This window comes from Xiphophorus hellerii, chromosome 9, assembly GCF_003331165.1.
Source record: "Xiphophorus hellerii strain 12219 chromosome 9, Xiphophorus_hellerii-4.1, whole genome shotgun sequence".
In the NCBI taxonomy this organism is placed as follows: Eukaryota; Metazoa; Chordata; class Actinopteri; order Cyprinodontiformes; family Poeciliidae; genus Xiphophorus; species Xiphophorus hellerii.
In genome coordinates, this window is record NC_045680.1 from 27152482 (window position 1) to 27178096 (window position 25615).

Sequence of the window (25615 nt, forward strand, 5' to 3'; positions counted from 1 at the left end):
GCATTTCCATGACAAATGTGAGCAAAACTTTATTATTTTGCTAATGTTGAAAAAACACAATTTTGCAATTGCTGTGTTTCCATTAAATAAGAAACACGATCGAAATCACACTTGAATAAGTTTATTCACAAGAGATCATTAAAAAAAACATTCAGCTCCACCGTCCTCCTACCACTTCCTGTTGTCTTCTTTGTCTTTTCCTCCAGTAGAGACCTCCGGTTGTTGATCATGTGATGCGAAAAAAGTGTTGTATTGCAGTTTTGTGAACTATGTGAACTACACTAACTTCAATATGGTCGAAAAAAACCCACCTCATTGTAGCTCAAAAACGTTTTACGGAACAAGGTGAGTTTTTTCGAAAAGCTAATTTTTTTTTGTATTTCTAATTTGCGCAGTTTCATGGTAAATAGAAAGGCAGCTAGTGACGGATTCTCAGACTTTCTTATGGAAATAGTGACTTTCTTCTTGCCAGTCTGTCATAAAAAAAACTGATTTTGGAAGTACCCCCATAGCCCCCTATGCCAACTCCCTTGTGTTGCCTGTCAGTTCCTTGCGGGTTTTATTTAGGTGTATCAGAGTAAAGGGGCTGCATTGAAATGCACTCAACACTTGCAGAAGTTTCATTTGTAAAACCAGGAATCCTTTTTCCTCCACATCACAATAATGCACTGCTTTATGTTGGTCTATCCCATAAAGGACTATTCCCAATTCACTGATTCCTCAAACCTATCAGACGAAGAATTATATGTTTTCATCATGTAAATATTTCATTGTGTATGTAAATATATCCATTTTTTGCTAGCAGAAAGTGAGTACTTGTCTTTGTTGTGTTTGGTCTGTCTTGTCTCCAAGGATAGAACCCTGTAGAGTTGCTGTCCCTCGCTCTGATCTCTGGTGATTTTTCGTGCTGACGCTGACCTTGCTTTGTCTGCTGTTTGGGGATGTTTCAGGTGGATACCCTTCGCCATGTTATCAGTCAGACAGGCGGATACAGTGAAGGACTCACAGCCAACCAGATGTATAGTCCGCAGGGCATCAACGTAAGCATTCTCTTCCCCTCTTCTCTCTCCACGCCAATTATTCTGACGCCACGGGGCTCACAATGCCACTTAGTGGGACTTGTCTCAGCTCCACGGTAACCCATTTGATTGGCTGCATATCGCGCCGGCCACACACACACACACACATGCAGAGCCTGTCACGTCCCATCAGACCCATTCAGACACCTGCTGCCCTCCACCCCCATCCAGGTGACACCTCCCTCCCTCCATCTGACCCGCTGTTAGCCGGAAGCTTCCGGTAAAAATAAAAGCTCTCTCTGTTGCAGCGGCCTCCTCGTTCGCCACAGGGGTGTGTTCTCGTCTTGTTTGTCTTATTTTGCAGCAGAGTTTGGGGTGTGGAAGTGGGGAGGGTGGGTGTTAGCTGGCGGCAGCAAAGAGTAGGAAAATTCACAGCGACAAGCCGTGTCGTAAAGGGGAAAATCGATAAGACAGACACAAGGAGAGCAGAGTGTGGGCCTGGGACAGCAATCCAAGCGCATTGCTCAGATCATGTTCCTGTCTCTTTAATGGCCCTGACAGCGAGCCGAGAGGACGAGGACGGTCACCGCCGCGCCTCGCCTCGCCTCCTCCGCTGTCGCCGTCCTGCCTCACTGGCCATATGATAATCAGACGAAATGTCTCCCGCATAGAAAAACAAGGGCTGCTTATTCAAATAGGCTCCCCGGCTGCTGGGAGCGGCCGCCGCAGCCGGCTGCGCTAACCCTGAGAGGCCGCTAACGTATTCAGGGCCCGCTCCCTCCCAGTCCTTTGACCTCTAACATGCAGTTCTCCTTGGACGCCTGCTTGCTCTACCACATCTTCCACATCCTCACTGCCACACTACGCTGTGTTCTGCAGCGCTGCGGCCTGTAGAGAAGCCCCGCGATGCATAATGGAGGAGCAGGATATCTGTCAGCCAGGCTGTTGGTCTGTGATTTATGTTGCCACGGCTTGAAAGTTAGAGGAGGGGGCTCTGCTGCTCACATGCGTCCTCTTTACAACACTTCATTTGACCCTTTTTTTATTCTAATATGAAAGGCAAATTTTTCTTTGGCTTTTTGAAACGAGGTTTGTTATATTTTAGTTCCTATATCAACCCAGAGTCTATCCCTTAGATAATTTGCTCCTTATTATTCTGTCCCTCCAGGTTTTCACAATTTCATGCAATATCAATAGATCCTCACGTTTTTTCACACTAATTCATAACTGTGCGTTTATTTCAAATTTTCTGCAAAAAATAGTCAAAAACATTGGGTTTAAGCAATGCTAACTCCCACCTGAAGGTGGCAGTATTTCTTACTTTTTTTGTACCCCTCCAGGGGGTCTTTTGTGGGCTCTAGTGTCCCTTATATTAAAGTAGGCTGACAAGAAGGGGAGAAGGAAAGGGGAAGACATACAGCAAACATCGCTGGGTCTGAGAGTCAAACCCGCGACAGCCGCGTCGAGGACTCAAGGTCTCCAAATATGGGTTGCGCTAACCCCTACGCCACCACGGCACGCCCCAGTGTTTCTTACTTTTACTACACCACTGCCTCAGACTTACTTAATGTCAATATGGGGAGAAACAAAAATCAAACTATTTAAGTTCTTTAAGGAATAAAAATGTTTTTCCCACATCATTGGGAAAAGTTGAATGAGGAACTGATTGCATGAACTCATTGAGGGAATGATTAATAAAACAGTCAGCTTCACTACATGGTTCTCAGGCCTCAGTTTCTGAAGGAAACTTATAGTTTACCTATTTTTAATTAAAAGATGCCTGGCGTTTTCCTTACTGTGTAATAGTCTTGAAATATTAGTGGAGCAGATCTTCTGATTTGATCCGTTTCTGTCCAAACTTCTGTTTGATTTGGAACTGAGTTTGGTTCTGGTGCTGACAGTCCTGCTATTGTTGGTGTTTTTATGGATGCAGTTAAAGTAAGGTTGTGTGTCTTCTTAAAAAAGCTATTAATATCTAGGGTGCAGCCATAAAATGACCCTGGTTTGCTTAATTGTGGCTGATATATGTTAAGCTGATCTCATGTACATCCATAACCTGGTGGTTTTGCTGCCATATTTATTGTTTATTCAGACAAAACAAACCAGCATTAGCCAAATTCTGAATCGACAGGTGAGGATTTTTAAAGATCAGTGATCTGCCAAAAAACTTCAAGTTTCAGTTTTACTCATCTAGAATTATTCACTTTTGTGGGTGGGCAAGTGTGCAAAAGTGCTTCTCCGGCTGGGGAAGTTTGCAGCAAGAAGGAAACAGTTCAGTCTGTCTCAACTTATGCTCTGACAAAAGCACCATTAGAAGACCGGACCAGTGAAAAAAGATCTGTCCCCCATCTTCGCCAATCTCCCAAAGTACAAAGACCAATCTTACCCAGATCAACATCTGCAATGAAGAGCAAAGACGTCTCGCTGAAATTGGCAAACGACCGTGCAGACGTCACGCTAAAACTTCTTGCTGTTCCTTATTTTGATTTTTAGTATGGCAGAGATCTTTGTCAGCGTCCTATAGACGCTTCACTGCTGCGTCTCGGTCCAATCTGTTGTCCAGATGAACAGCGAGGTGTTTATATTGTTCAACAACCACCACTACTTCTCCCACGATGGAAATTGGGTTTGATTTAATCCTGTTCCTCCTGAAATCATCATCTCCTTTGCTCTCTGGTGCTCCGGCTTCCTGGCCGCAGTCTGAATTCATGACCGGTCATGACTGGTCAACTGGTCTCTAAATTCTCCTCAGGTGTCAATAAAAAATTTATTTCATGAATAAAATAGCAAAAATAAAACATCAGGCCTGCACAGTTGGTAGCACTGTTGCCTTGCAGCAATAAAGTCTTGGGTTTGAATCCCGGCCTGGTTCTTTATGCATGGGGTTTGCATGTTCTCCATGTGCATTAATGGGTTCTCTCCGGGTGCTCCGGCTTCCTCCCACGGTACAAATAGGTTTTGTGCACACTAGATAATAGGAAAATGGGAAATGGGAAAAAAATTTCAACTTGTTTCTAATAATAATAATTATTCTTAGTAATAATAGCAATAATATGAATATTAATATATTAGTATGTTAATCAGTATACAATTAATTATATGATATATAGTTAATATGATACTTAGTAATATAGTAATTATTACTATATTAATGTATAAATGTTGGATGCGCTAGATGTGTCAAACGCTCCAAACGATTCAAATTGCGCCGCGCTAGACGCTCGAAATGCGACACAATAGCTCTCGACACGCCTCCACATGGACTTTGAATGCAAACCAGACGCGCCTGACGCTCAAAACGCATTTAGTGTGAACGCACCATTATATGTCCAGTGTCACATTAGGTCAGTGCTTCTCAATTCCAGTCCTCAAACAGATAGATTTCTGTCTCTCCCTGTGTGTCTCACTGACATGACAGTTGAGCTGCTCTTTAGAACTACAATGACTGAAGGTTAGAACTACAACATGGCGGAACTGTCAGTTACTACAGAGGAGGACTGAGCTGGCCTTTAGAATGACTTAATTATGTCATTATATAAGTGATTTAACACAATCACTGTTACACATGGGATTTGTTTGGCCCTTTGAAATTAAGCTTACTGAAAATTTCAAAATAAAAGCTTTGACAAGTTTTACATCATATAATTGCTCTTTTTGACTTTATGTGACTGGTTTATCCAAAGCACTGTTATACATTGGATTAGTGTGGCCATTTAATATGAAGCTTACTGAAATTTTCAAAATAAAAGCCTCAAGATCCCCCTCAGGTTAGTGCACCGCCATAGGCTTGCACAGCAAGGCTGTTCATTAGAATTAGCCTTTCTTTTTGCCCAGGTCCCTCTTGTAAATGAGATCTAGATCTCAACGGGGTTTACCTGGTTAAATAAAGGAATATACCTTAAATAAGCTATTAGCTATTTTATTACTTATTAGCCATGTTTAGCATACTGAATTGACTAAGTAAAGTACAGACAACATTGTAGTGATGCCCCACATGCTACTGACAGCATTCATGCTAGCATTAGCATTTTGGTTAATTTCAGCTGATACACTTACCTTAACATACTCAATGGTGCAAGTTCATGTTTTCCAGCATCAGAACGCTGAGTCCAAACCGACGGGCACACTTTGGCAGGCCCCGGTTACATTTCTCCAGGAATTTTCTAGTTTAAACTATCTTTTTCTGGAACAATGTTAGCTTCAGTTAGAATTCTCTGCTATCTGTTAGATGTGTATAATCATCCTGTTGGAACGCCCACTTGTGCCCAAGTTTCAAAAGTCCAGCAGCTGATTTGAGATAAAGTTGAAAAATCAGTCCTACATCTTCGTCCTTCCATCCGCTCTGTGCAGCAGCAGCAGCAGCAGCACTGGCACCACATTTCTGCTCCTTCTCGGTCTGTGCTGATGTGAAACCTTCTGGCTCCTGACAGAGAACCAACATCCACCTTTACTGCCAGCTAGAGCTCTCAGATATCCAGTCAGAATTATAGCAGAAGTTTGTTGATAGTTCTTAAAGGGGCGGCGTTATGTAAAATGGAAATTTTTTTGAGCTTCACATCATGTCATGATGTTTTTCACTCATCAGAAACATAACTGGACTGTTGCCTTGATTCTTTCAGGGAAGTTTGAGAAATCCTTTAATCTCCATGGCAACCATTCAGCTTTAATTAACACCTGGCTGGACATAGCCCCGCCTTCAAGGTGCAGCTACTCCACAGAACTGCAGTTTCCAAGCTCTTCATAGGAGCTACTTCTCTGTGAAACGCTGATAAACACTGTTGTTAAAGAGTTAACAGGAGTGATGTTATGACTTCCTGAAGGCGGATCTTCAGAAAGAGCAAGAGTTTCTTAAAGAGACAGAGGCCCAATTTCAAAGTTTTAAATTACAAAGTCAAATTTCTTTTAAGTCATATTTCACCTAATAGAAATTCAAAGCATTTTTATAACGACTCAAAGTAACATGATTATCTAATTGTGCTAAAAAATACATAATATCAGCCTTTTAAAATCAGGTGGAAAGGGATGCTGAATGACATATTGATGGGACAGTATGCACAATTTTGACCCCATTTGTTGTTATTAAAGTTGCAGAATAATTTCTACCTGTAAATATTTCCACTGACTCTGTCCTCTGTGTGTGTTTGTGTGTCAGGCTAACGGAGGCTGGCCCGACGCTCCCACCCCGTCCTCAGTGACTTCCCCCACAGAAGGACCAGGAAGTGTTCACTCTGACACCTCCAACTGATCCTCCCCCCACCCCCACCCATCCTGCAGGACTGGATGTGACTTGAGGCAGTCGGGGTCTGGGGACAATGCTTCCACCATTTTTGTAGTTTTTTTTTTTCCTCTTTCTGTCTGGACCTCCTCAGCAGCTTCGCCAGCCTGCAGAGAGAACTCACGTCTGGGCTTCACAGTTTTTATATTTTCCACTCGTTGTCGAAGTTGCCTCTTTGTAGTTCACTTTCTATCATGAACTCCTACTGTCCGCTCCCAGCCCGCCGTCTGGCCACATGAAACACACTCACGCTACCTCTGGTTTCAGCTCCAACACAGCAAGCGATTCAACTGCTCCCGTTTAGCATTATCGTTCCCGCAGCCTGATTGTTTTTATGGATCCGTTGTGCCAAAGTTCAGCCCTGGAGGTGAATTTGGGTTCAGTTTTGATCTCGTTTATTAACATCCTGCAGAGATTCATCCCTCTGAGCTTTTCCACATGTTCTCTGCTTACAACCACAAACCTCACCGGCTTTTGATTGGATTTTATGAGATTGACAACAAAAAAATATGCATAAGAAAGAGGTTGAAAAATGTGAATATATGTTATACATAAAACTTCTAGAAACTTTGTACAAATAAAAATCCGAGTAGTGCGTCATGAATTTACAATCTATTCAGCCTCCCATGTTTCAGCAGATTGGGGGTGAGCAGCCTTTATGACATTAAGACACGTGAAGCTACACGACCCTTCAAAACAAAATGACCATTTTTTATCATACCTTTATTTATGGTTTTATTTTTGAATGCAAAAAACACTGCAGCTTATTTGAAAAGCATCAAATGGAAATTAATTTTAAAAAATGAATAGAACCTTCAAATTTCAGAAAAATTCTTAAAGGGGCAGCGTTGTTTAAAATCAACACTGCCCCTGTTGAGATTCACATCATGTTATATTGTCATCAAAAACACACCTGGAGTGTTGCTTTGACTCTTTCATGCTTGTTTGAGAAATCCTTTAGTCTCCATGGCAACTATTGAGCTGTTCAAAACACCTGGGTGGACCTCGCTTTGCCTTCAAGACACAGTTCCTCCTTAGAGCTGCAGTTTCCAAGCTATAGAGCTTCTGGCACACAAAGCACAACTACCTGACTCAGCTCCTCCAGACTAGCCAGCAGCAATTAGCACTTAGTGGACCTGAGTATTTGCTGAGCTTATTATTAGTAGAGGAGCCATGTTGTGATGTTGTGTTGGGTTGTGGTTGTAAAATGACAAAATGTGAAAAAGTATAAATAATTTTGGAAGGCACTGTTTGTTGAGTCATGTAGTAAAATAAAAAGTATTGAAGTATTTTTGTCTCTGCGATTAACGGACTGAAATGACACAAATTCAGACAAATGTCCAGCCGCAGGAAATAAAAAGGACCAGAGACTACAGGGATGGTATCAGCAGGTCAATATGAAATGAAGCACAACGCCGCCTGCTGATTGGAGGATAGAAATAGGAGAGGATATAACGCTAGACGTCAACACTCGGTGTTACACATTCAGATATGGAAGCAAATCAGGCCAAAAACTGCTGGTAACCAAATCTGTTCTGCTGCCTGTCCACACATGATCAGAGCTTCACCCTGAGTAAGCACTGGACAGATTTTGTACCAAATATTGAGCAAAAATCATCCACAACCCAGTAAGAAATCAAAAGCGGGAAGAATCAGGAACATTTGGCACAGATAAGTTTTTTTTTTTTTCCTCTTCTCTGTTTGTAAAGAGATGCAACACTTGCCAACGTGCGACCTTTTACTAGCCGATGAAAACATGAACACTACTTTGATACCAAAAACAATCGGATGAGCTTTAGCAGGACCAGTGAGGGAGGGTCCTGTGTTCAAAGCCAAATAGATGCAGTGTGAACAGAGAACCCAGAACCAAACGCACGCCGCTCCTCTGCCTCTGCTTCCTGGATGAATCATCTGCGTCTCTTTGGTTTGTTTTGGTCTCAGCTGCGTCTGTCTGTACGTGAATCAGCCCCACAGCGCTCTGTGTACAGTATGTAGATATGCACCTCTTCCACATCCTTGGAAATGGATAGTTTTGTTCTGTTGTTATGCATTCAGACCACAGACTGAAGCCTGCCGTCCTGACCCGCTTTTTAACGGACATCGTTGCTTTTTTGTTTTTAAACCCAACGGATCTTTTAAATTCGGTCCCCAGAAGTCACAAAATGTTTTGCTTTTATTCTTATTTTCTAAAGATGTGTTTGTATTTATTACACTTGTTTGAAATTGTGTATTTCACAGGTCCAGCGGTGGACCCCCCCGCCCCCCTACCCTCCCCTTCTCACCTGCAGGGTGGAGGGGCGGGGGGACAGAACCTGCCTCACTCATGTCTTCAGAAGGCATCGGACAGAACTGACAGCGCCGGCCATGCAAGGAAAACACAAGAATTGTTTTTTCTTCTCCTTTTTTTTCATCCCCAAAGAAGGCGCAACACTTCTTTTCACATTTGCCTGTCAAATATTACCGAAGCTTCATGTGATGACGCTTTTTTAGTTTTGGGATATGAAAGGAAAAAAAAAAAGAAGAAGACATGGGAGGAGAAAGGAACAATTTGTAAAACATGAAATGTTTTATTTGTTGCATGTCTTTTTGTTCTTCAATAAAATAACGTACTGCAGTGTTTTGGATGTTATACCGTCGTTTGTTTTTTTTTAACGAGGATTTCAGAGTAGAACCGTGGAACCTTTTTCTTGGCGGGTTTTATCTTTTAAGATCTCTGATTATGTAAAAATAGAAAATGCAAGTATCAAATTGAGAAATATTGTCTTTTTAATCACAAACCAAACCTGTTTGTCTGTGGAGAACATTAGCTGGAAGGTGTGGGGGGGGCCAGGGGGGGTTCTGCTCTTTATTTGTACTGGCAATGCGTACTCCAAATAAATCAGGGGGGTTTTGTTGTTGCTTACATTGATGTTTTGTCGTTTTTCCTGTGCAGTTGGTACACTGTAAAAACTGCTGGGTTCTATCTAATCCTATTTCTTATGTGTCGTGTCTGGGAGGGTGGCACTCAGAACTGCTTTAGTGCCACGTAGAAGATCCAACAGATTTATATATATATATATATATATATATATATATATATATATATATATATATATATATATATATATATACGGTATATACATATATAAACGACTTTATGTGAAACTGTTTTGGGTTTATTTCAAATGCAATGGAGAGACAAGAAAGAGAAAAAGGAAGGAGGGAATAGAGCTGGGGTAGAAAGTTAAAAGGGAAAGAAGGAAGAAGAGAAGACACCTCAGAGGTCTCTTCTACACCTGCAGGAAGAGGGAAACAGAACAGAGAACTGAAAAATCACAGCAACAACCAACACATGCTAGAACATCATCACTGAAAAGCAAACAGTACTAATTAATACAGGAAGTTTCCAGTGGCAACAGCAGTTCAGTATGTGTTCAGTGTTTATCTGTAAACAAGCAATCAGATCATTTTTAATGCAACATTTTTTTAAAATACAGTTATAAACACCCGACACTCCGCCCTCCTCTCGCAAGTGGCTTTTTGGACCTTTCACAATAAAAAGATGGGTAAAAATAATGAAGAACCAGATCATATTTTAAGCTGTAGATGTTACAGCAAATGCTGTTTTTAGCAGACTCATTTTATGGAATCATTTTTGTGAATTTCCACAGCAGACAGAATAGTAGAAGTGCCAGCAACATGTTTTAGATCATTTTCAACAAAAAAAAATAACATCCCATAGAAGAAAAACATACTTAGCATGTAGTGAGAAACTTCAGTATGTTGTCATTTATATTGGCAAGTTATGGCAGGTGTAGACATCGGTCACTTAAGTATGTAACTTTTATAGAAATATATGCTTTTTACATATTTGCTAACCTATCACCATGTCATGACTCGTGATGATGTTATAAGATGTTACAGATAATCTGTGAAATGATCGATCTGCTCCACCCTGAGCTACACTGCCCTCTGGAGGAATACAACTCTGGTGATTGGTTGTCAAAAATAACCAATCAGAGTCAGGAGGAGGGTCTTAGCGCTGCTAATGTCAAATCTTTATTCACCATTGCCATCACCAGTCAGAGCATTAACATAATACATCAAACAGGCCGGGGGGAGAAACGACTCTCTGTTTATCTGTCTTAGCCATGCTAACTAGCTTTAGCATTCATGACAGGCTGACCTGGAGAAGCTGCTGTGCAGCAAAGAACAAGGGCAGGTCTGAGTAGCATGAACAGAATTTGATTGACAGCGCTAAGACCCTCCTACTGGCTTTGATTGGTTGTTTCTGGCTGAGCGGTGTATTTGTGTAGTTAGCACTGGGAGGAGGAGGAGAAAGAGGAGCTCTTTTTATCCACAGATTATCTGCCTTATACTATTACGACATAGTAACTGTTTTGACAAATATATAAACTTTTTTTTTTTTTTTAAATAAAAGTTACATACTGGAGCTAAAATCCGTTTTCTGGGTCGAAACCGGAACCCGCCGGGAGTAGCCAAGTCAGACCTGTAAGCTACACGCCAAGCAGCAAAATACCTACAGACTGTTGCATTGTGGGTTTTCTCCCACAAGCTCGTGTGCCTCGGCGACGCTTCTCCTCCAGACTTTAGTAACAGGGTCAGAAGTCACTGTAGGACACGAGTTAACACATTGTGGGCCTGTCAGCCCAACACCTCTGGATAACTTTACACATCCGACTTCCAACTGCGCCATGACGCGGAGGCATTTTATCACCGCCAACAGAGCCCGGCCCAACTGCCCAGGAGGGTATGTTGGGGTGTGTGTGTGTGTGATGGGGGACATTTTCACAGTTCCCAGGCTGAGTGAAAGCTGTGCAGCTCCTGGCCGACAGGCGCCCCTCCCCCTCCACCACCTTTCCCCACACCATGAACTTCCTCCGAGGCACAGCTAATGTGCATTCCCCTTGAGAGGCGGCATCCGCACTTATCTCTGTCCTCCAGATAAACCAGACAGGATGTCTGATTCTGAGCCTCCGATTCATCCCTCCTCTGGAAGGAGGAGGAGAAGAAGAAAAAAACAGAGTGGAAGAGGTTTAAACATCAAATCAAATTGTGGATTAGGAAGAGGTTCCCGGGAGCGCTGGGAATCGGAGGCCGTGGGAGTGACATATGCAAACATGATCACATGTAATTACATGGATGGGCCTCCCAGTTTCCATCACACACCTTTTTCTAGCCGCCGTTTGGAGCTGGAAGAGCTGGACGTGTTTTAATTTATTCATGAGCTTCTGCAAAGCAAAAAGCCATTGTGAGGCTGATTCAGCCGCTGCGGTGAGAAAAAAAGTGCAAATCCTTTTCAGAGAAACAATCGCTGGATGTTCTCTTTCATTCCTCGTCGCTTTAACAAACAAGCTGTAGCGTGACGAATGCTACACAGGTCTTTAACCATCATTACCCACTTTACATGGCAACAAGATGCAAATCCAGCCAGCTGCAATAACTGGCCTGTTCCAGGGGGGCTTCTATTGAATTTAAAAAGAAACGCCCCATTAATGACTTCAAGGTGACACGCTGACAGAGACTAGAGTTTTGTTCATTTTAATTTCTACAGAGTGTTGGCAAAATGAAAGTTTCAAGTTTCGGGAGTTCTGGGCGTAAATTTATGGGTACATTAAAAACAAAGAAAGCTCAACGCCGTCAGCAAGAACCAGATCTAACTCCGTCCAAAAGGCAAAGAGGAAACACAGCGACTAAAAAGTGACAAGAGAGCAAATATTTAAATGTGGTTGACTGGAGTATTGGAGAATGTTGCTCATCCCTCATCGTCTTCCATTCCACACGTGGTCAGACCAATCTCTGATGTTAGAAAGTGAATCCACTGTGTCTCTCATGTGACTCTGTGTGGGATCTTGTGAGACACAACTGTTTGTGATTTGCTGCTAGATTATAAACCGATTCGCCATTTGGAAAAGTGAGGGACAAATGTCTTTGTTAACCCGTCGGTTGATTTTGGAAGGAAGCTCGACCCAAGTCACACGGCTTAAGAGACGGTTATCCCTGATTCTGACCAAATGTATGTAAACTTTAGAATTCAAGGAAAGTTACAAAAGAATCTCTAAAAATGTCATCTCTAAGTTTTCTGGCACGTAGGAAATAGATATAATTTGGGTCATTCTGACCTAAAACAACAAAAATAAAAAGGATTTAACTTCAGACAGTGAAGAAAAAAATGTGTTGTATGTAAACTTCTGGTTTTAACTGTATATGTGCTGGAAATCCTGTAAGTAAATTAGAAATGTTGCATTTTGAAACGTGTGGTTTCTCCCCCCTGCAGAGCGTTTTCATAAAACAGTCCAGGACTGTCAGGAGGGTAAGTTCAGATCAGAACTCAGAGGTTAGAATCAGGCAGTCAGATTGGGGGCCAAAATGATCTGTTCATGTCAGCCATTTTTTTTAACTACCAGAACATATTAAATAGAAATCTGTTGGACTCTACTGGTAAAAGTGAGCCGGGGTTAGTCATCAGCCTTCAGACCGAGATCCTACAGGAAACCTGTCGACTGAACTGAAAGGAAGAGAATATCAATGAAGAACCTCGACTCAGATTTCCTCTCCATGTCCACCAACCTGGTCAGTCTTACAGGAGAAGAAGTTCTGTCCTTTGGTAAAAGGTGATCAATGGTACAAAATGTCCAAGCAGCAGCGAAGGCAAATGAATCAGGAATGGGATGCAGGAAGGACTGGGTGTGTTCCAGCTCAGCCTGGCTCCGTTCACGCAGCTCCTGCCGCCCACAGACATTCAACATATTCCTCTGATCCCAACTGTTAATATAAAACAAATGAACAATGAAGAAGACGTTTGGAAAATTTGCAGGACGGCCCACATCTTCAAATCCTCCCAGGCTGCCTGAAGTGCTCAGGATTTGGAGGAGAGTTTGGAGCCTGTCTGAGTCACTGCTGGGTGTGGGAGTTTTGGCCTGAAGCCTCCGTAAACAAGTGGGACGCGGACCTTATCGTGTTCTCCGTTACAGGACAAGTGGAATTCTCTCCAGTCATGCCAGAGCGAGCTCTTATTGGAGGAAAGAACAAAGTTATCTCTGTGAAACATGAATGAGTAGAAAACAAAGACATGATGCTGGAGTAACTGTCACATTTATCCTTTTACTACAGTGACACGGTTGGTTTATATATATATATATTTTCTTGTTTTTGATTAAACATGTTCAGTATGAGGGATTGTTGTTAATGTCAGAGACACAAACCAGGTGATTTTCTGCTGCCGCTGCGTCCAGAGGAGTTAAAGCTGCTGGTCAGTAACTCCAGGCCCTCTGCTGGCTTATCTTAGATAAAACCTTTTTAAATTATGAATTGAGCTTTATTGTACTGTTTGATAACTATTATCAGTTGGAAAGTATGTATGATTGAACTGAAATGTTTTCTTTAATAAAGTGTCTCGAGACATTTGCTGTGAATTGGTGCTATATTAATAAAACTAAATGAAACTGAACTATAATTAGTATTCTGGGTTATAAGTCCTCCTTGTTATATTTATTATTACACCATCTAAATTATTATGATCCAGCTTCTTGTTAGGAATATCACTTCATTTAAGTGATATAACATTTTTATAAAGACTAAGAAATTTTTAGAAGGTTCTAAACGACATATTTTGTGGCCATACATTAAACTGGTTGTAGTCACATTTTATTCAATACATTAGAACATGGAATCCAATGAGTCTCACTGAAAATAATCCTTAAGCAGGTATTGAACCTCAAGCCCAAATTTATTTATTTTTTAATCTTATGTAATATTCTAGTTTTACATGACCATACGCGAAGAATCTTCCTAATTAACAGAAATTAAGGTTTTAAACATCCATCTGTGTGTATAAAGTGTTTCATTTAGTGATAAAGTACCTAAAACAGACTTTAATTAATCTAACAGATTTAATCTGTAGAAATCTCCATTTATTTGTAAAAGTTTGTGGCGGGAAAAAGAACCGATCGCTGCTGTTTCTGCAGGACGTTTTGTGTTGGAGGTCTTTGTTTGTTTGTGACCCAGCCTTCCCTTCCTCCGTGAACCAGAGTGACCTTGCGCAGCTTTGAGCTGTCTCAGCAGAGCGCCTGACGCAGCGAGACGGCGGCCTGTTTGCTCACACCGGGGGTATGTAGGTCAGCCACGGGCCGGCCCGCTGTGACAGCAGCGCGGCCGCTGCGCTGGGTCTGCCCGGCAGGACGGGACGGGGATTGGAGTAGACAGAGAGAGAGGACCCCCCTCACACGTCAGCAGCAATACTTCCTTATTCCCCCCCTTAAACACTTTGACATTATCAGGCCACACAGAGCGACGTCCGGACTTATTACTCTCACCTTTGCTGCGGCGGAAAAAAAGAAAGAAAAAGAACAAAGAGAAGAAGAAACGGAGCGAAATTGAAGGCAAGAATCTGATGTGCGTTTTTGTTTCGTCCACAAAATACATGCGGGACTGTTTATTTCTGTTTTAATCTAGTCATTGAACAACAAGGTGTTTGTAGGTATTTATTTATTTTAGAAAAAAATAAATAAAAGAAAGATATTACATGAACTGTCTAAAGATAGAAAGTTGTTTCAGGGATTTTAATGTTGATATAGTGCCATCTAGTGGCTACAAACCGAAGCTCTAGTTCCCAAACCTGACCAGTTCTGAATCGGGAATCTGCAACTGATATTTCTGCCCTCAGTCCAGCTAAATAAACCGGGTTAGAGCCACGAATATGACCTGATCCTTTGAAAAAATAAAATGAAAAAATAAAAAGGCATCTTATAATATTTGATAAGTAGCTACAGCAGAAAATCTATTGTAATTTTTAAAGTACAACCTCAGGAATCCTGATTTCAGGCTTTAATATACTTCCAAAAAAATAACGGTTACATTTTCTCAGTTTCCAGCCTGAGAGACGGTTCTAAATAAAAATGAACAGTGCTTTTGTTATGCTGTTGTGGAAATCAACATGAAAAAACTTGTATTCGTTATTGCATTTTTAAAACCTAAGTTGTTTCTTCATCAAGTCAAAGTTAGTAAGAGCCACTGTGGCTCCGGAGCCACAGGCTGCGGGCCCCTGGTCCTCCGGCTCGGTCAGTTCCATGACGAGCTGAGCTGTTAGGAATGGAGAGCAGAAGGCTCATCGGTTGTAGGGATGCATGGAAGCAGATGCAGATTTTATGTTTGTCTTGATGCTGCTTGGCATTTTCCCTGGAGGACAAAAAAAAAAAAAACTGTAAATATTCACAAACAAATCAGACACTCACCAAGACCAGGACATAAACAATATCTGTGTGGGATGACTGTTCAATGACTTAAATTAATCTTATTGTTATTTCCCAATAATTTATCTATAAAGGTGCAAATATATACATCCACCTCCAGTCATGTTAGTCATTTTCAATAAATTGAATCATACAATCTGCTGAGTTCTGTTTGTCAGGTTAAAAGTACCTTTGGAAATAACCTTTAAGCAGGTATTAAACATACTTTAAGTTCACATTTTTGTTTTTAAAATTGGTTTTTACTGGTCTGACGCATACTACGGTGTATTAGAAAAACATTTCTGCCCAAAAACTCTGAAATTTTTTAGATTTCAGAAATTATTCTGGAAAAAAAACAAGGACATTTCTGAATATTAAATGTCTGAAAATTTCCTAAAGTCGAAAATGTTCTACTTTTGAATCTTTGAAAATTTCAGTGATTTTTCTAGAAAATTTCTGAATTTGAAAAGTCAAAAATTTGCTAGAAAAATCAACTCAAAATTTTTTAGAATTTTTTTTTTTTTTACTTGAGCTTCAAGTCGAGAGGTCAGATATTTAACACTTTTTGATTCCATCTACAATGGCCCCAATACGCCCTCATAGATGTTATATTCTAATCTTAAATGTCATGTTTAAGCTGATGCTGTGTAACAGTTAAAACATGATAAGCGTATGTAAACATGATCACAATATCCAAATCTGGTTGTTAGATGAAAACAGCATCAGGCTGAGTTCTGATCGCTCTCCAAACCAGGCCTCTTACCCGGCTGTCCTTGCTGCTGTGGAGCTCCCGGTCCCCCCATACCTGCTTGCTGGCCTCCACCACCTCCGATAGTGACCTGCTGTAAAGTTGGACCCCCGCTCATCATGGGCCCCTGCCCTGGATGTCCAGGAGCCATGGGACCTGGAGGCCTACACTTGGAAAGGCCTTTTCCAAACGCAACGGCTGCAACCAAAGCGTTGGTGTCTCCGGGGTTAAATGACGGTTTGTTCAGTCGGGACGCTGACGGGGAGACATGTTGAGGTTTTGATTTCAATCAGGATGCAGAAAGAGACGAACGGACGGAGCGGTGCGACCTACCGGCACTTTCTGAATCTCTGTCATCGCGCGGGTTGTTCAGCTTCTCCAGCAGGTTGGAACACATTTTATTCAGCGCCTGGATCTGTTTCTGTTCGATGATCCAACGATGAGTTAATGTAAAACACACCAACTGTTCGATATGAAATATGAAAAATAAAGGAGTCGAGACGACATGTAACTGACCTGCGCTACATCCGGACCGATGCGCGCCGCATCCGTGCTCAGCTGCTTCTCCTGCTCCTCCACTTCCGGGTCGGGTTTGGTCCGCAGGTAGTCTGGGACGATTTCATGGCTGAACACCGGGACACGCTGCTCTGTGAGGACCTGAGGGGGGAATAACAAGAGAGATGAGAGGCAGAAATCCAAAAACACAGGAGGACAACGGTGAGAATACACTCACCGTTAGGTCGTCGTCTGGCTTCTGGGACAGCACCAGAGGGATGATGACCTGGCTGCGGAACGACGGCGTCTTCTCGTTCTTCAGCATCTTATTGATGGTGTTCAGCTGACCAGACAGGAGACCGAAGTTATCCAGAACATTGGGCCTGAGAGAGAGCAACACACACGGCTGCTGTGGTCAAATGTTCTACAATTAAACTAGAAAAAGATAAAGTTGTTCTTCATCCTATGAAGAGAAAGTAAGGTTTAATTTCATAGAAGTTACAATATATACATTGTAAACATTTTCTGACCATCAACTCTTCCATAGTTAATGTTGGCCCAGTAATCCAACAGCAAAATGATTTAAGAGGAAACAGAAGAAGCAGACTCTGTTACTCCAGGATGGAACTGAGCAGCTACTGCAGTTTGTAGTCAAATATTTAGTCACCATGTCAGTCGCTCGTATTCGTTCTCCAGCTTGTAGATGAAACTTTGCAGAGCGTTTTTAGTGAGAGCCACCAGAGAGATGAGAGAGTCCACAGAGGCTTCTAACTGCTTCTCCTCGCGTTGCTGAGAGGAAAACAAGCAACACAAATACAGAGATCGGTTAGCAACGTAGCCATGTAGCTATAAGGTACAGAGCTTAGCCAGCTGGGCTAAATACAGTGTTTAGAGGTGTGTTAATATGAGCACAATAAACCATAAGTTGTGATAAACTAAAACATTTATCTTTCCGATAAAGGTGCATTTCTTCAAGAGGCGTATGGGAGTCAAACTTACCTGCATTGTTGAACTACAAGCTAGCCGGTTAGGAGAACTGAAACGAACCGTGTTCTTCTTCTCTGGAGTTTAATGGCAATTTGCATCCTATTTGTTGCATTACTGCCATCTTCTGGAAGAGTCGTTCATCGCACTTCTATTATATATGAATGTGCTGTATAATTCCGGTGATTTTATTTTGTGACAAGCTTACAGGCATACTTAAGTGAAAAACCAACTTCCCCCAGTTTTAGTCCGCTCGTAGAGACAGTACCCAACCACTGTTAGTTTAGCACTACAAATAATCCAGTGTTTAGGCATGTTTTTTCAAATACTACACTATCAGATGTTTTTCAAAACTATAAGTACACTGTCTTACAGAGTCTACTTTACGGGTGTGCTGTAACTTTCAGTTGGGTTTCTGCTCCAACACCTGAATCACTGCAGCCATTGGCTTCAGGTGTGTTGAAAACAATTGATTACATTTCATTTCCTTTTGAAATAAACAGGATCGAGTCCAATAAGCAGTAAGCTCATGCAACACCTCAAGTTGACCATGTGGTGGCAGTGTACTGATTTTTTAAATACTAAAACTGGTATTCTACATTACTTACTCAAAGATTATTACTCAAGTTACAGTAGCAGGTAAATAACTGAAGTGTAAAATATTTCAATGAATTATTTTCTGAAGTAATAAGAGATATTTGTCAGTGAAATATTTTATTTTGAAACAAGGCAAAGACTTTCAGGTAAGCATACATCATCATAATCACCATTTGGCACAGGTTTCCTCCCAATGCTGATGCACATTTATTAGGCCTCTTTCTTTGACATTAGATACTTATGCGGTCACATGAACATCTCAGTTAGTATAGTAGCTTAATCCTCAGGCGGAGTCACATTTTGTGGATAGAAAGTTCAGGTTGGTGCAGGAAATTAGCATTGCTGACCTACTGCTTCAGGTTTCATAAAGTAAGAACGCAGGTTTATATTCTACAACTTTTCTGTGGCACATAATTATAGAAAGCCAAAATCTTTAGTCACAGTTCTAGTGTTGCATGTAAACTTTCAGGGTTTAGAAGTGGTTCTCAACGTCTCCCAGTTCCACAACCACAGTCTTCAGCTGGGAGTAGTACTCGATGGTCACCTGGCCGTTCTCCCTGCCGAAGCCTGGGGAGATTCAACAGATTGGGTTCATTCCGGCAACAAATCCCATGTTCTCTCAAAGTTAAATTGAAAGAATTGTTTATGAATGTAGAAACCTCCTAACAAGCTACCTGACATCTTGTATCCTCCAAATGGCATTTCTACAGGACTGTTGTTGTAGTTGTTGATGAAGCAGGTTCCCGCCTCCAGCCTCTCTGCCACACGATGAGCTCGAGAAATATCCCTGCAGGTGGAGGGAGGAACTTATTTCATGTGGTAAAAGATTAAACCACTCGCGTCTGGACTTGAACTTTATTAATCTACTGAAGTGAAAGGAACGACATGAATAGGCTGTTATAAAATCCAACCTAGAGAAAGCAATAAACTCCTCTTCAAAGGGAAGCGGCGGTAGATCTTTACTCATTGCTGGTCAGAGATAATCCTGCTGGCTCTGTTGCTCACCTGGTGAAAACTCCAGAGGCCAGTCCATAGGTGGTGTTGTTGGCCCTCTGGATCACCTCGTCCTCAGAGTCAAAAGACAGGACGGACATGACCGGACCAAAGATCTCCTCCTTCACACAGGTCATGTCGTCTCTGCAGTTTTCTGTGAACAGAAGGTGTGTGAACCGTGATTTGACAGAAACCAGTAATCGCTATGGCGATGAGTGAGGGAGTCAAACATACCAAGGACACAAGGGGACATAAAATAACCCCCCTTCAGTTTGGGATCGGTGGGAACAAAAGGGTCTCCTCCACAAAGCGCCTTGGCTCCCTGGCAGAACCACAAAGAGAACGATGAGATCTGGAAACTCAGGATCTACGGCTACGTTCACACAGCAGGTCTGAATGCTCAATTCTGATTTTTTTTTGCTGAAATGTGATTTTTTTTTGGTCGTTCATGCTACTAATTAAATGCAGCCACAATCAGACTTCTGTGTGAATGGTGTGATGAAAAATTTAAGGTTACCATGATTATGAGTAAATTAATGCATAACAGTATCAAGATTCTTCTGTAATGCACATGCTCATTGGAAGGTTTTCTGAAGCCGTCTCTCTGAACTCAGTATTGCAATAAAGTTGTTGAATTGTTTCTTGTTAGTGTGATAAACACCCTCATGACGTCCTTGAATGTTTCATTTCCCTTATGAAAAAATTGCTTATGCTTGCAATTTGTTTTGTAACCAAATAGATTGTCAAATTATGTGAATCGAATGAAACCCTTCTTATAAAACTGAATGCTGTGTTCTGCTCGAGGCTTTGAATCCTGACTGTGTTCAGTGAGCAGTGTGTTCGAATGTTGTAAAGCCAGAGTGTCAAACTCCAGTCCTCGAGGGCCGCTGTCCTGCAGTTTTTAGATGTGCTACAGGTACAAAACATTGGAATGGAATGGCTTAATTACCTCCTTCTTGTGTAGATCAGTTCTTCAGAACCTTGCTAATGATCTAATTATTCTATTCAGCCGTGGTGCAGCAAAGGCAGCTAAAAGTTCCAGGGCAGTGGCCCTCCAGGACTGGAGTTTGACACGTGTGCTGGAAAGCCTTCAAATAAATACTAAGAATATATGTATTATTTTTCTGGTTTTTGAAACAGTTTTTTCTTACTCTTTGTTAAAGACAATTTTCACAACAATGGCTTAAGACGCCAAAGCGACCGACATGTGCAGAAGAAAAGCATAGACATCATACAGTAGTACACTGAACTAATACTTGATGAATTATAAAAGTTATTCAGCATCGGGAGGCGACAGTATTGTCACAAGATCATAAGATGAAGGAAGCTGAAAAAAAGAAAGCACAACTAATGGCAATGACCTTTTGTGGAGCATCAACGGCAATTTCTTTAGAAAAGTCTGTTTGGATGTGTGGTCAGAACCAGGAGTGTTGGCGTTTGCATGGGATGCGCTTCACTGACAGATTTCATAATTCAGATTTTTTTTTCAGAATTGTTTGTTTGATCTGGTGCAGAATTATGCTGCATGTCAACAATGTAAAAGTTTGATAAAATGCAACATGACCGTTCTGACTGTTGGCGCTTTGAAAACTATCAGGTATGCATCCGATTTAGTTCCACATATGGAAGTGGCACAGATTGGATTTTCTTTGGGTGAATATGTTGGATTTGGGTTGCATTTACCCGCTGTGTGAACGTAGCCTCATTTTGAAGTCTCCCAATCCAACTTTGATAATGAACCAACCTCCTTCTTGGCTTTAGTGACAAACCCCAGAGCCTTGTCCAGCTGGGGCTTGCTGATCAGGGCCCCCATGCGGGTGCCGTCCAGCAGCGGGTCGCCCACAGAGATGGCCTTGGTCCTCTTCACCACTTCCTCCAGGAACTGTGGCATGATCTCCCTCTGTACAAACACCCTGGTTCCATTGCAGCAAACCTACACATTTCACACACACCTGGTAAGAGCTCACAGAGGTCGCCCTAGTTCAGACGGGCTGAGTGACACGAGCCAATACGGATGGGATGCCCGTCAGTCTCACCTGGCCCTGGGTCAGGAAGTTGGCCATGAGCGCCCCCCTTATGGCGTTCTCCAGATCACAGTCTTTGAAGATGATGAGGGGAGATTTCCCTCCCAGCTCCAGGGTCACCTGCTTCACCCCCTTGGCAGACATCTCCATCACCTGAGAGGACATGCAGCAGGGATGGAGTCATTCTAACTCATTTTGGTAAATCTAGGTGCTGCTATTCAAAAGAATTGGATGTTTTGTCAACTAGAGCCTCATTCACAAGACAAGACTTTTATGCCAATTTTTGTCCAGATTCCCCTCCTTCCAAATATCTTAAGGCCACCTCAGTTATCGTGACGGCTCTAAAAATGAGCTAAAGAAATATTCCTCTGTGGTGTAAATCACTTTGAACTGCCTCGTTGCTGAAATGTGCCATACAATTAAACTAGATTATTAAAAGTGACATGGTCCGCTCCGATAGAAAATCAGGGATATTCAACATTCAAGCTTAGCAAGATTTCCCACCGGAATGTTGTTGAGTGAAACATTCCGATGTTTCAAACAAACATCGGAAACACCTGTTAACCGAACAGGTTTGGCTCAATACCAAACCTTTTATAGCTACAATGTTTTATCGTCATGTGTGGACTCTCAGGTTTTGAAAACAGGCTAAAAATGTTGCTGTGTGAACCAAACGTGCGCAGACGACACATTTTAGCATTTGTACCTTCTTGCCAGTTGGAACACTGCCTGTGAAGGAAACCTTAGCCACCTTGGGGTGGTGGCAGAGCAGAGTGCCAGTCTCTGCTCCACCTTGGACCACACAGAACAGGCCGTCAGGCACTCCTGCCTCTTTGTAGATCTCAGCCATAACCAAAGCAGTCAAAGGAGTCATGGGAGACGGCTTGAACACCATGGCATTACCTAGAAAAGCCATTGTTTTACTCCCATCTCTTTTATTAGTGACTTCATGTCAAAATGAGAGTTGAAACTCGCTGCTGTTCACTGACCACAAGCCAGGGCCGGCGCCGACTTGGTGACAGAGATCTGGAAGGGGTAGTTGAATGCCCCGATCCCCACGCACACCCCGAGGGCCTCCCTCCTGGTGTAGGCGAAGGCTCCGCCAGGAAGCTGGATGTGCTGACCTGCAATCACAGCACAAACCCGTTCAGACAAACAGAAAGTACACTTCGAAACACAAAGAGACATCGCCGCACCCACCAGTGAGTGTCCCGGCCATGCCGGCGTAAAACTCCATGGTCTGACAAGCAACGTCCACATCCACCAGGGCTTCGGTGATGCACTTGCCATTGTTCATCACTTCCAGCTTTGCGATTTTCTCCCTCCGTTCCTGTTTGATTGGGAGCAAAAATGTAGAGTCATTACTGGAAAATAAACCAAACTCCTTCATGCGACCTAAAATGGGCCAACCAGACACAAAAGGAGGATTTTGCACAAATCCAGAGAAGGGAGGGCTTCCTGTTAATGAATAACTAGTGTCACGCTGCAAGCTTGCAATAGTCAGCTCCAATTTAAGTTGCACAATAAGGACAGTAAAAGTTGGACAGCTTCAAAGCCGCCTGACCGGCTCACCCTGATAATGCGGGCGGCCTCAAGCATGACCCGAGCCCTCTCCATGCCAGACATCTTGCTCCATTTCACGTAGGCAGAGTGGGCACTCTGGATGGCTTCCTCCACCTCCTCCGCCCCACAGGGGACCAGCTGGCACAGGACACGGCCTGAGCAAACAGGAAGGCAAATAAGCTACTGACAGCTGGACTGTACTGATAGATTACCCCCCTTTTTTCTCCCCCAGACAGTGGAGAAAATTCTAAAGTAGCCACACCCCACAGCTCTGAAGTTAGTATCTTATCTGTAGTGTCAGACTCTAAAGGACTATTTCACCACTTTTGAGTTTCAGATTGATTTTCTCTAGTTCAATGAAAGAAAGATCAGTCAAACCTGGAAAGAAAATTGCCACACTGAACAAAAATACATTTTTATATTTACAAAACTGCACATTTCTATTTGTCCCTTTGGTTTCTTTACCATTTACTTCGAGGAAAGCTTAAATAAATGGTCAGTCTGGTCAACCTTGGAAATGATTGTCCTAAACTAAATAAAGCACCTTTAATAAATTTCCTATGAGTGAAAGTTCATTTTGTTTGCAAAGCTCCCACAGTAAAATTTCCCTCATTTGTTACTCTGCCAAATAAAATAAAGAATTCACTGGTTATAAACTGGATTTCTCATAAGTAAAGTTATGATTTAGCCCATAAATTCAGTGAATGAAATTCAGAGTATCTAAATTGATTAAAGCCAAGGTAGAATATAGGAGAAAAATGAAATGGGACAGTCTAATTCTGTTGCCTGACAGAAAACAGAAGTGTTTGAACATCTGGCCATTCTTTAACTTTGTGTTCCACCTGTTGTACTTAAAAAGTTGTCATAGAAATACTATAATTCAGCATCATATTTCTCTCCACCCCAGGGGTGCTTATAGAGGGGAAATGTTAGGACAATTCTAAGGCCCCCTGACCAACAGGTGCCCCTCCACAATTTATTTATTTATTTTTTGTTCATAGAAATTGAAAAAATAAATAAAATTTGGGCCCTGACAATTACAAAATTAATCATATTGTGTTTTCTGAGATTGTTTTTAGCAGTAAAAATTTTAGTGTTACCACTCCCAGACTAAAAAACACACATCCATATTTGCCCTGAACCCCCCTGGATCTTCATGAAATGGTTCGTTCCTGCTTGGGGGACTTGATGGTGTTCAGCAGCAGTCAGTAGAAGACAAGAACGACTGTGGCGGTTATTATGCTGCTAAGAAAAATGATAAAATCAGGTTTTCAAAAAAATAAAAAATAAAATTGAGAGATGGAGAAAGAATATTAGTCCAGTATTGAACCAAAGAAAGCAAGTTGCAAGCCTTTGAAATTGTGAAGCTTTTTATGGGTCAAAAAGACTGAAAAAAAATTGTAACAGCAGCTGTGTGTGTGTGTGTGTGTGTGGTGGGGGGGGAGGGGAGATGATCTAATTTTTTTGTCAGGGGCCCCAAGATTTCTGGCGGCACCCCTGCCCCTCCCTATATACAAACTATGCATTAAATACATCTTAAATGAGTGCACAAAAAATATGTTTTAACACTATTTCAACAACAGGGAATGACATGAGATTTGAATTTTTTAATCAAATGTATTAAAAAATATAGTTTAAATGACTGCCAAAAGCACAAAACTCAAAAAGCTATGTTTATAGTAAAAGGTTTAGAAAATGTTGAGATAATTATGAAAAGGACTATCTTTGCATAAAGATGTAAGCAATGCAGTTCCTCTTTATTTCAGGTATCTCGAAGTCTGAAATAAAGAAGCCCTTAGAAGTCTACATTTCGTCAGTCTAATAGTGCAGTTATGTTATTAGGCTGACGATTTAGAAAAAGATGCAAAATATTCCATCAGGGTCATAAATCAGAAGCTAACTTCAGCGTCGCCGTGTCTCTCCCAAATTCAACTCCAGAGCAGAGTTACTTACAGACCAAACTAATGCTATTGTTCTGCGTGTCATTTTTTAATATGCATTTCCACCAGAACAAACTTTTAACATGCATTACCAGTTGCAGGCTCGAAAACGGGCTCGGCGTTTTTCTCCTCCCTGGGCTTCACCCGTTTCCCAGCCCAGAAGTTCAGAGGCTCGGTAACCACCAGGCTTCCAGTGGAGGCTCCGGAGGTCGTATCGAGGATTGACTGGGCCATTTTCACACAGATTGTACCTGAAAGTTTCAGAAAAATATCTCCATTACGTAATATTAGCCTGCGAAGGCAGAGAGCTAGCAGAGCATATAAGCTAGCTAATTCAAAGAACGTGACACGAGGACAGAGTGCACGCGCTGTTATTGTTGCTGAGAAAAGTTATTGTAACTTTTTGGAGAAGAAAACTGTACCGTTTGGGTTCTGCGGAGAGAAGAGCTGCAAGATGGAAGTCTGGGAAGAGTGGAAGGAGGATTTTACGCCCCTTTTAAGCAGCCAGGACACACCTCTTCTCAGAGAAACAGCTTCTCGCTTCTGACAGGCTTTTAAAGCTGAGGCTGAGCCAAAACAGGCGGACTTTAAACACAAATAACTCCGAGAAAGATTAATAAACCCTGTTAATACCGAGTCGGTGCCATTTCTGTTACATAATGCAAGCGAGTAGACAGAAATATGGTTTCACAAAGACACCTCACTTTAGTATGACACAGTTTATGGACACCATGAAAAAAATAGCAT

The 25615-nt window shown here is 41.9% G+C and overlaps 3 protein-coding genes across 7 annotated transcripts in view; 1 reads left to right on the forward strand and 2 right to left on the reverse strand.

Annotated features, from left to right (window-relative positions):
* The window catches only part of LOC116726384 (pre-B-cell leukemia transcription factor 1-like), an 80043-nt gene extending 70847 nt beyond the window's left edge, over positions 1 to 9196 (forward strand). For all 4 annotated transcript variants that reach the window (XM_032573087.1, XM_032573086.1, XM_032573085.1 and 1 more), the window contains 2 exons: positions 951 to 1040; positions 6172 to 9196. In XM_032573087.1, coding sequence (XP_032428978.1) covers positions 951 to 997 — 47 coding nt within the window. In that variant the 3' untranslated portion in view covers positions 998 to 1040; positions 6172 to 9196. The remainder of the gene's footprint in view (positions 1 to 950; positions 1041 to 6171) is intronic.
* A 5567-nt stretch (positions 9197 to 14763) lies between these two features.
* Positions 14764 to 17880, reverse strand: med8 (mediator complex subunit 8). Of its 2 annotated transcripts, none has more exons than XM_032573089.1 (7): positions 17767 to 17880; positions 17435 to 17556; positions 17006 to 17150; positions 16789 to 16929; positions 16606 to 16693; positions 16330 to 16527; positions 14764 to 15471 (listed from the first exon to the last, which is right to left on the reverse strand). In XM_032573089.1, the coding sequence occupies exons 1-7, from the start codon at positions 17770 to 17772 to the stop codon at positions 15401 to 15403; spliced, it is 771 nt and encodes a 256-aa protein (XP_032428980.1). In that variant the 5' UTR covers positions 17773 to 17880; the 3' UTR covers positions 14764 to 15400. The 2 variants fall into 2 exon arrangements, with proteins under 2 accessions (XP_032428980.1, XP_032428979.1); XM_032573088.1 differs by having other exon boundaries at positions 16288 to 16527.
* A 566-nt stretch (positions 17881 to 18446) lies between these two features.
* aldh9a1a.1 (aldehyde dehydrogenase 9 family, member A1a, tandem duplicate 1) lies at positions 18447 to 25444 on the reverse strand. Its single transcript, XM_032573083.1, has 12 exons — positions 25291 to 25444; positions 24961 to 25119; positions 22938 to 23083; positions 22566 to 22695; positions 22355 to 22489; positions 22072 to 22268; positions 21378 to 21518; positions 21086 to 21274; positions 19576 to 19663; positions 19354 to 19495; positions 19023 to 19135; positions 18447 to 18915 (listed from the first exon to the last, which is right to left on the reverse strand). The coding sequence occupies exons 2-12, from the start codon at positions 25100 to 25102 to the stop codon at positions 18821 to 18823; spliced, it is 1518 nt and encodes a 505-aa protein (XP_032428974.1). The 5' UTR covers positions 25103 to 25119; positions 25291 to 25444; the 3' UTR covers positions 18447 to 18820.
* Between the last annotated feature and the right edge of the window lie 171 nt (positions 25445 to 25615).

Bases quoted from the DNA above. Each gene is read 5' to 3' on its own strand.
- med8 (XM_032573088.1), bottom strand. The intron at 16,930-17,005 runs GTGAGTGTATTC...TTCCCCCCTCAG, and splicing joins AGCCAGACGACGACCTAACG to GTCCTCACAGAGCAGCGTGT. The intron at 16,694-16,788 runs GTCAGTTACATG...ATCATCGAACAG, and splicing joins TCGGTCCGGATGTAGCGCAG to AAACAGATCCAGGCGCTGAA.
- aldh9a1a.1 (XM_032573083.1), bottom strand. From the start codon at position 25,102: ATGGCCCAGTCAATCCTCGATACGACCTCCGGAGCCTCCACTGGAAGC. The intron at 19,136-19,353 runs GTGAGCAACAGA...CTCCACCTGCAG, and splicing joins GCCTCTGGAGTTTTCACCAG to GGATATTTCTCGAGCTCATC. The intron at 18,916-19,022 runs GTAGCTTGTTAG...GAATCTCCCCAG, and splicing joins TGGAGGATACAAGATGTCAG to GCTTCGGCAGGGAGAACGGC.